At 44.2% G+C, this 9,255-nt stretch overlaps 1 protein-coding gene across 5 annotated transcripts in view; it reads left to right on the plus strand.

Moving 5' to 3' along the window:
• LOC110531857 (echinoderm microtubule-associated protein-like 3) overlaps positions 1-9,255 on the plus strand; it is a 32,435-nt gene that overhangs the window by 14,235 nt on the left and 8,945 nt on the right. For 3 of the 5 annotated variants that reach the window (XM_090183958.1, XM_090183960.1, XM_090183959.1), the window contains 9 exons: positions 1,416-1,592; positions 1,801-1,915; positions 4,958-5,074; positions 5,366-5,394; positions 7,459-7,488; positions 7,795-7,915; positions 8,281-8,430; positions 8,617-8,686; positions 8,784-8,894. In XM_090183958.1, coding sequence (XP_090040084.1) covers positions 1,416-1,592; positions 1,801-1,915; positions 4,958-5,074; positions 5,366-5,394; positions 7,459-7,488; positions 7,795-7,915; positions 8,281-8,430; positions 8,617-8,686; positions 8,784-8,894 — 920 coding nt within the window. Of the gene's footprint in view, positions 1-1,415; positions 1,593-1,800; positions 1,916-2,153; positions 2,661-4,957; positions 5,075-5,365; positions 5,395-7,458; positions 7,489-7,794; positions 7,916-8,280; positions 8,431-8,616; positions 8,687-8,783; positions 8,895-9,255 lie in introns of all 5 variants that reach the window. The other 2 variants (XM_090183956.1, XM_090183957.1) reach the window with 1 other exon arrangement.

Raw genomic sequence — 9,255 nt, forward strand, 5'->3', positions numbered from 1 at the left:
GTGATAGAAGAAGCAGGGGATTTTCCAACCGGGAACTGTAGACACACGCACACACACACACACACACACACACAAACGTTTGTTTTACAATTGATGCCCATTCAAAATCCGATTTTCCCTAACTCCCTAACCCTAAACCTAATCCCTAAACCTAAAATAGCATTTTTCTTCTTGTGGGAACCAGTGAAATTGTGGGGACTGGCAAAATGTCCCCACAAATTGTCCTTGTTTTACTATTCTTGTGAGGACTTCTGGTCCTCGCAAGGATAGTAAAAACAAACACACACACATACATACTGACACACAATAGAACAAATGTTGCCAACCAAAGCAGGAAGTTGTGTATGCTGCAAAGAAGGAAAAAATAAATAAAAAAAGCTGCAGTTGGCTCAGGGTCTGATCATTAGTCACATGACATGGATTGCGACACCCTGGAATGCCTTCTGTCTCCCTTTCACCTCAGAGGAAATTAGTTGGAAATGTAAACATACAGGATGGTAGAATAGATCTAATCCCAACATGTTGTACACACAGAGAAAGTGTAAACCTGTGGTGATTGATTAATAGCCCAACAGATTAAAATCCATTCATTCAACACAACCTGATGATAAACAAGTCTTCCGACTGCCATGTCTCAGGAAATTCGCAGGAAACGTGGACATAGACAGAATTATAATGGAAAAGGCCCGAGACGCTCTTACTTTAGAGAAAGTAAGTCTGCGGACACTTAACAACCGTTTGAGCTAAACCTTGTTCCCTAAACACAACCTGATGATAAACAATTAGAACATTCCACTCCTTTTTGCGAGGCTGCCCCTGGAAATTGCAAACGGTCGAGAGAACCAGAAACACATGCGCTTAGCTCCTTTTCTCCTAATAATGGCAATGGTCTCCTGCCTTCTTTATTTTTGATAAAAAATTTGACTTGATTCAGTCAGTAAGCAGCATCAAAGCCTCGTGATATTGAAGTGAATAAACCATTTCTCTCCAAACTCATCGACACTTTCATCTTCTCCTTTTTAAGTTATAAACAGTGCTGGATGGGCACGTTAATGTTGGCTTCACAGGCCCACCTTCATGGACAATGTGTGTCCTGTCTCTTTTGAGGAAGATATGTAGGCTGTTAGCAGTATTTACAACACTCACTGCGGTCATGTCTAAGTGTGCCCATCTTTTGAAGTTCTTCCTTCTCTACAGTTCTTTCACGGTATTCCGCGTACGCATTGCTACTGCTTGGTTTATACCACTTCTGTGGGAGTTACAATGGCATGACATCATGGAGTTGGATATAGGCTCCTCATTGGTTGTCCTAGTCCGTACTTAGCATTTACCAATGGTTCATCTAGTTCCAGACTGTCTAGTTCCATCTAGTTCCATACCATCTCCTGATTGGTTGTCTTGGTCCACCTGCACAGATGATGTGTCGGCAGGCAGCAGCGCTGAGTACCCAGACCGGGTGTCCGTGATGGAAGGGCGCCTTCAGTTGCAGGAGAACGAGATCACTCTGCTCAAGTCGTCACTGGCCGACGCGCTGCGCAGGCTCCGCCTCCACGACCAGCTGATCCCCCTGCTCAAACAGCAGCTCATCGCAGGTGGGTGGCCAACCATCACACCTTAGATCAGATCGCAGTCTTAAACGACTTGGTTTAACTAATGTCAAAAAGTCTACAGTACCCGAAGCCAATCGAATAGAATCTAATAAAATTGAATGTTATCCCATCCCTATGACCATTGTCTTGTGCTTCAATGCCATGTCCATCCTCAATGTGTGTGATTGTGTCTTATTGTATGTGACCTCAGTGAACCCTGCAGCGGCCCGTGTCCTGAACCAAGTCTTCTGCTCTGATGGTTTCTCCAGCTCTCGTAAACTGTCGTCCAGCTCAGCCCTTGATGGCACCCACCACCCTGCCACCAGGTACTGTACCAGCACAGAGGGACTGTGTGGGTAGGAGAGACCTATATAAAGATAGTGCTCTTAGATTATCAACGTGTGTAAATAGGGCATCGTTTGTTCAGTCAAGACATTGGACTTAGTGACCAGAATGTGGATTTCTAGCTGTCAACTTGAATGGTCAAGTCTTATTGGATTAATTTTGATACTGTATGATGTTTTCTACTTGTTGATCTCAACTCTACACTGTGTGTGTCTCTAGCCAAGTGGGAAACAACATTGAAGGTGAGAATGGTCACTATGGGGACAATGGATCCCTAGCCCCTATGTGTAAGGCCCCTACATATGATCGGGCTACCCAAACAGAGCTCACCCCGCTGGGGCAGGACCAGGGGCTAGACGGGGTCCCCCTGGCTCTCACCAGTGACATCCAGAGCCTCTCCCTGGAAGATGCCCTCCCCAAGGGTATCTCTCTGACTGAGGGGTCCCAGGCCAAGCTCCACCGCATCCAGGGGCTTGAAGAGGATGATGAGGAAGTGGAGAAGGAAAAGGACCTGAGCAGGACGTCTTCTGTAGAGGAGCCCATCCACCCCACCACCATCAGGAGCCTCCAGAGAGAGGACCTCCAGGACCCCAATGGCTCCACGGAGAGCCTGAGTTCAGCCCGCCAGACCCCAATCTCGGGGTCCCCAGTCCCCCCTAAGGACCTGCCCCCCAGCCCCCGGAGCGGACCTCTCTCCACTATCCTGGAGGGCCAGAATAAACCCTTGTGCGTTATCGTCTCCTTCTCCTCTTCTCTATTCCTGCCTGATTGCATGGCTTTTGGGGATAAATATCCTATTCTCTATGCTTGTGCTTCTACAGACCCCCAGTGTCAAAACTCTAATCTATGAATCAGTTTGTGGTAGACTGTTGACTGGGGAGTATACATTACGTTCTCTCTCCCGCTGGATCCGGCTGCGGTGATATTTTTCCATGTGTTTGAGCCGGGGGCTAAATAAGGGTGATTGGGAACATAAGGCTCTGTGCCCTCATAATGACAGCGCTCATCGTATGCTGAGTGACACGTCCTTGAGAGGCAACACACACACACACACACACACACACACAGAATCAAGCACAGTGGAAAAGGTGTTAAGGGTCATGCGGCTCAGCCCTGTGTATACAATAGCAGTGGATGCTGGGATAAGCTGGGGGGGCCATGTCAACACCTCTTTGATGTGGGGATCTAGAATACAGCGTTTCAAAATGGCCGCGTTGTCCCAAGCAGCAGCCGTTTCAGCGCATATCTATAAAAATGAATAAAACACAGTCTAGTTATGTCTAGAACAAAACTTGATCTTAGCCCAAAGAAGTGGTAGCCTAGTTATGTCTAGAACAAAACTTGATCTTAGCCCAAAGAAGTGGTAGCCTAGTTATGTCTAGAACAAAACTTGATCTTAGCCCAAAGAAGTGGTAGCCTAGTTATGTCTAGAACAAAACTTGATCTTAGCCCAAAGAAGTGGTAGCCTAGTTATGTCTAGAACAAAACTTGATCTTAGCCCAAAGAAGTGGTAGCCTAGTTATATCTAGAACAAAACTTGATCTTAGCCCAAAGAAGTGGTAGCCTAGTTATGTCTAGAACAAAACTGGATCTTAGCCCAAAGAAGTGGTAGCCTAGTTATGTCTAGAACAAAACTTGATCTTAGCCCAAAGAAGTGGTAGCCTAGTTATGTCTAGAACAAAACTGGATCTTAGCCCAAAGAAGTGGTAGCCTAGTTATGTCTAGAACAAAACTTGATCTTAGCCCAAAGAAGTGGTAGCCTAGTTATGTCTAGAACAAAACTTGATCTTAGCCCAAAGAAGTGGTAGCCTAGTTATGTCTAGAACAAAACTTGATCTTAGCCCAAAGAAGTGGTAGCCTAGTTATGTCTAGAACAAAACTTGATCTTAGCCCAAAGAAGTGGTAGCCTAGTTATGTCTAGAACAAAACTTGATCTTAGCCCAAAGAAGTGGTAGCCTAGTTATGTCTAGAACAAAACTTGATCTTAGCCCAAAGAAGTGGTAGCCTAGTTATGCGTGTCAGATGAGTAGTTTTTTTTTTTTTTTTCTCCCGTCAATATGATCTGATCAGGAAAAACTCTGGACCATAGTTAAACTCCATGCCCTACAGATAAGACATTGAATCAATGTTAAGGGTTGCGCTCAGAACAACTGGGGTTTGCCGTTAAACACACGTTGAGTAGTTCACACGGTGTAACAATAACACTGGGGTTGTGTTCATGAATCCACACTAACCTGATGATCAAACCTGAGCGTCACCCTTTAACAAAGTTCTCCTCCTTCAAGCATGGATTGATTCCGCATGATTTCCTGCATGTGGACATTTCAATGGGGGCTTTTCATTGGTAGATTTGTTGATTTTGCTGCATGCCGCGCCATAATCACAAAATAATTGCTACATTATTCCTCTGATTTGTGTTCTGTGTGTGTGTGTTGATGTTTTGTTTGCTAGTTATGACTTGGAAGAGGCCTATTGCTGATTGATAGCATATGTTTTAGGTAGCTCTATCATGCCACACACCATGAGAGCCAGCGGTGCTATGGATAGGAAGTCTTAAGTTATGAAGTACTTTTATCCAGATCCAAACTATTAATATGAACTAGGCTATTCAGTTACATTACATACTTAGACACAAATGCTGTCTACATAATGTACCTAGTGTGTGTATAATCAGTAGGAGCCACAGGCTTCAGGGGAAGGGAGTCAGCTGGGTTTCACTTCCTAGTTCTACTTCCTGTTACATACCTCGAACATCCCTGTCACATGACGAGGGCAATTTCCTCTGATTATTGAGCACATCGTCAGGAAAATTGTTGTGGCTTACAGGACAACTCTGGCCCGTCATAGAATACACATAGAATACACATAGAATACACGTTGAAACACACACATTCATAGTTCATCTGAGCGCGTGTGTGTGCATGTCTCTGCGCAAGTATGCGTTTGTGTTCACAAGTGTGGTTGTCTGTCTCAAACCCTGCACATAAATCCTCTTACACAGACTCCCTATCCTCATTGTCCAGAGTTCGCAGGAACAGTGAGAAACTGGCAAAGGACCCCCAGGAGAAGACCAAGAAGCGGTTGGACAAAAAGGCAGCTTCTTCGGCCAACCTCCTCACCCGATCCCCCAGTCTGGAGAGGTGAGAGAAGGCCCATCTGATCCATCAGCAAGAGCTGCTTTCAAACTCATCGCCACATCTCATTTTCCTACGGCCGCAGAAACATAGTTCACTAAATAGTCACTCATTGGAAAACAAGTGCCCTTTTATTCTAGTATAATAAAATTCCTTTCCTTTTGAAAAGTCTTAGGATTTCCCAAGTTGCGTAAGCTGGGCCCAAAGACTGTATAATATAACGGTTGGTCCAAGTGTCTGAAAGAGTCTCTTGGATATAATGTCTTTACAGTTATGGTTGTTTTTCTTTTCTCACAGCCGGACCAAAGATCTCATCGCCAGTGCAGGTAATGTATATCCAACAACACTACTCTCTCCAGACTCTCTACAAAGTATTATCCAACCATAGTCTCTATATTGGCTTAAATGACTCACAGACAGACTGCAGGCCAGATCTGGATAGGATGAATAGCCCATACGTACATAACAGCTCCAGCTAACCTGTGTTTTATTCTACCTATTATTAAATGTGTCCATAGCCTCCATTTAGGGGGCCTGTAAATGCTTAAACATAGTTATAGGCTGAAAGGTTATCTCATTTTTGATGTGTTAACTTCCCATTCTTTAGTTGGGGACACGAAACTGCATACTAGATGTCAAAGATAGTAGCTTTTATGAGCGTTGGCTTGAAGTCTGGTTTAGCTTTATAATGGGGACTCATTCCTAAACCAGAGCGAGTTAAGAGGACATTCCCTCTTTGATTGTTTCTGTGTTTTTACCAGTTGGACCTAATGGGGATTCAATTGGCGGAAAATCAGTTTGATGCGCCCATCCGATTAGCATAATAGTCTGTAAATTTGATCAGTGAGCCACAAGACAAGGGGTTTCTACTAGACAAAGGGTGCATGGAGTGAGCCTCAAAAGAGCTTAATGTCTGTATATACTAGGAGCGTACTGCAACAACAACAATATTACTAATACTCTACACATTATAATAATGACAGTCGTAAAAAGTGACTGGCCACTGGACGTTGCATCCCATCCTCTAGTCGTCTCTAGGCTCGAAGGTCACTCAGAGTCCACCACAGTCCATCCCTCTGCCACAAACTAAAATAAGCCTGGTCAGAAATATCCCTCATCATACTGTGATCACAGAGAAACTTTTTTACACTTGCGTGTTTATGAGGCAGCTCGGCAGCCATTCCTGATGTTAAACACAGAGTGTCTGTTTAGTGCCCCGCCACTCCGTTCTGGGTTGGGACGCTCGCATTGGACTCTCCCTGGAAAGCCATCCATTGTGGTTAACCATGTTGCCGCAGCACTCCGAGACTCCTGACGGGATGATGGATGACTGTTTTACCCGAGAAGGACAGTTTTCAAAAAAAAATATAGATTTTTTTCTCTTTCTGTGAGCTTGCCAGGGCTAGATGTATTCCCGTGTTTTTACTGTTTCTCCGAGCTGGCCCGGGACAGGTCTGCCTGAATTCAACACGAGTTAGGTCATTTCTGCAACTGTCTCTTCTGCATCGTGAGAGGGTTGTAAAAGTGTAACCAGGTCTTTAAAAAAAATTGAACTCACTATATCCTAACTGAATGTCCATACTTGGAAATGTGAATGGCAATAGTGTGGAAATACCTCTACATTTTAAACCAATCAAATTCTGTCATTGATTTGATTCGACGGGGTCCAGGAACAGTATGAAGCAGGCCTATGGGAAAATTCCATGTAGTGTCACCAATGACTAATAAAAGAGCTAGATAATAACTTACAGTAGTTCAACTGTACCGACTTTCCCTCCCATGCTCCTTCAACCTGTGGCGTGGGCCCTGCCTTTTTTAGTTTTAACAACCTAACAACCTTTTCATAGTGAGACATGCAGATGGGTCAAGCCCCTTTTCGCACCAGAAACATCCCAAACCAGAACCTTTCACAACACGTGTAAAAAAACAAAAACAACAACCTCTCCACTCCACAACCTTTTTAAATTGGAGTGTGAGACGTTATTGGTCCCAGATTGCAGTCCGTTTCAAGAGGAGATTCACCTGGTTATTGAGCTATAATGTATACCCAGGATGCTTTAAGCTAGGACACGACTCAGACAATCCCTCTTCTTCCACCTCCCTAAAACAGTATGTTATGTTCTCTGTTGAACATTTTGTCAGGCTCTGATGTTTATTTTTTGGGATTTGACCAACAATTGCGCGTCCCACAGTTTGGGAACCACTGGTTTAGGTGACCAGGCCTGATGTTGGAAAACCAACCCACTGGTTTGCTCATAGATCACATTCGAGCGGCTCTGAAACTGGTCCCAGTGGATCCGTAATGTCAGAGCAGGATCTGCTCTGCTGCAATCGGCTGTGATTTTAGTTCTGCTCGGATCCCTGTGTTTATTTGTCTCTTCCTCTCATAGGTTCTCCCGGATCGAGACGAGGAACCCAAGGTACGAGACATCATAGGGGATGTTATGTGTTAACTGTTATGTCATTCAACTAACTACATGCAGGTCTGAGACTTGGGCTTGGGATTCATACAGGTTAATGGCACTGCACTGTTGACTTAACATTATTGAATTAATTAGGATCTAAATGTGATTTGTGGTGTAGATATTGTAGCATCACCAAGGCTTTGGTTGAGGATAGGTTTGCGAAACTTCATATTGAATCATGGTAGCAATTGGAGATGTACAAATATGTATCCATGGTCCAGTCTTGTCATACATGTTTCTTCATCTGTCATTGGCTGACAGGTCAATCAATCAAGATGTTCATCCGCGGCCGACCAATCACCATGTACGTCCCCTCCAACATCCAGAACTACGATGACCTGAGGATGGAGCCACCTGTAGAGAAACTGGAACTCGATTGGGTGTATCCTTCCTAAGTCCCTCCCACAAGTCACGACCAATGGGGCTTTGATCTAGCAACATACTGTGTGTTTTTAAATCCCAGTCATGGTTGTTTAGAATATTTGATATCCTATAGTGCAAAGTTTATTGGATGAAAGCCATTAAGTCCATTTTGCCCATGAGTCAGATAGAGACATGTATGTAAATTCCCTAATGTCCTTGAGCCAAGCCATCCGCTCCTCAGGTCAGTGGAAGTTGTGTCACCCATAAATCAACAATTATTATGGGTGTAGCTATGAGTGAAATTGCTTTAGGCTGAATGAATGATTTTAGACTGATCAGCCAATGAGACGTTTCAGTGATGTCACCTTGACTGGAGCCGCATAGTTACGGTTACCGGGGGCGCGACTGCCGAGCCAACCTGTACCTGCTGGCGTCGGGGGAGGCAGTATACTTCATCGCGTGTGTGGTGGTGCTGTACCACATCAACAACCGCACTCAACGCCACTACAGCAAACACACAGACTGTGTCCGCTGGTGAGTGGCTCACGTTGAACCATGACCACTCATATCATAATTCAAGTTTGTTTGTCATGTGTACAAAATACAACAAACTGTACAAAATCAACACAAATTGTTGTTGAGCAAGCAAAATGCGAGAATTGATTGTCAAGTGAAAAGAAAGTGATGCTGTGTAAAAATCACAATTTGTCTGTCCTTCAGTCTAACCATCCATCCAGACAAGGTGCGGGTGGCGTCGGGACAGACGGCTGGGGTGGATAAGGATGGCAAGGTGAGGCAATTTATGAATGAAAAATGTTTACTAAATCTATGTACTGTAAATGGTCACACTTATCATCAAGTCCTATACGTCTAATTGTGTCTCTCAGCCCCTGCAGCCTTATGTCCACATATGGGATTCCTCCACACTGATCACCCTACAACAGATAGGACTTGGCACGTTTGAGCGAGGTGTAGGATCTGTGGCCTTCTCCTTTGCAGTAAGTGATCATCCTTACTACAAAACACCCCTCCTCCCACACACTAGATGTGACTGAGTTTAACGGTCTATATGTTTTAAGTACCTTGTCCTTTGTCAACTCACTAAGGCTTTTGAAGAACTCCTGACACTAAATCTCCATGCAACACTCACAAACAACCAATGCAGGCTTACATTGAGAGAGATGGATAAACTCAGCAACAACAAAAAAGAAACATCCCTTTTTCAGGACCCTGTCTTTCAAAGATCATTCGTAATAATCAAAATAACTTCCCCGATCTTCATTGTAAAGGGTTTAAACACTGTTTCCCATGCTTCAACCATAAACAATTAATGAACATGCACCTCTGGAATGGTCCTTA

The sequence above is a fragment of the Oncorhynchus mykiss genome, chromosome 9 (assembly GCF_057628025.1).
Source record: "Oncorhynchus mykiss isolate SJ-2025 chromosome 9, ASM5762802v1, whole genome shotgun sequence".
Taxonomy (NCBI): domain Eukaryota; kingdom Metazoa; phylum Chordata; class Actinopteri; order Salmoniformes; family Salmonidae; genus Oncorhynchus; species Oncorhynchus mykiss.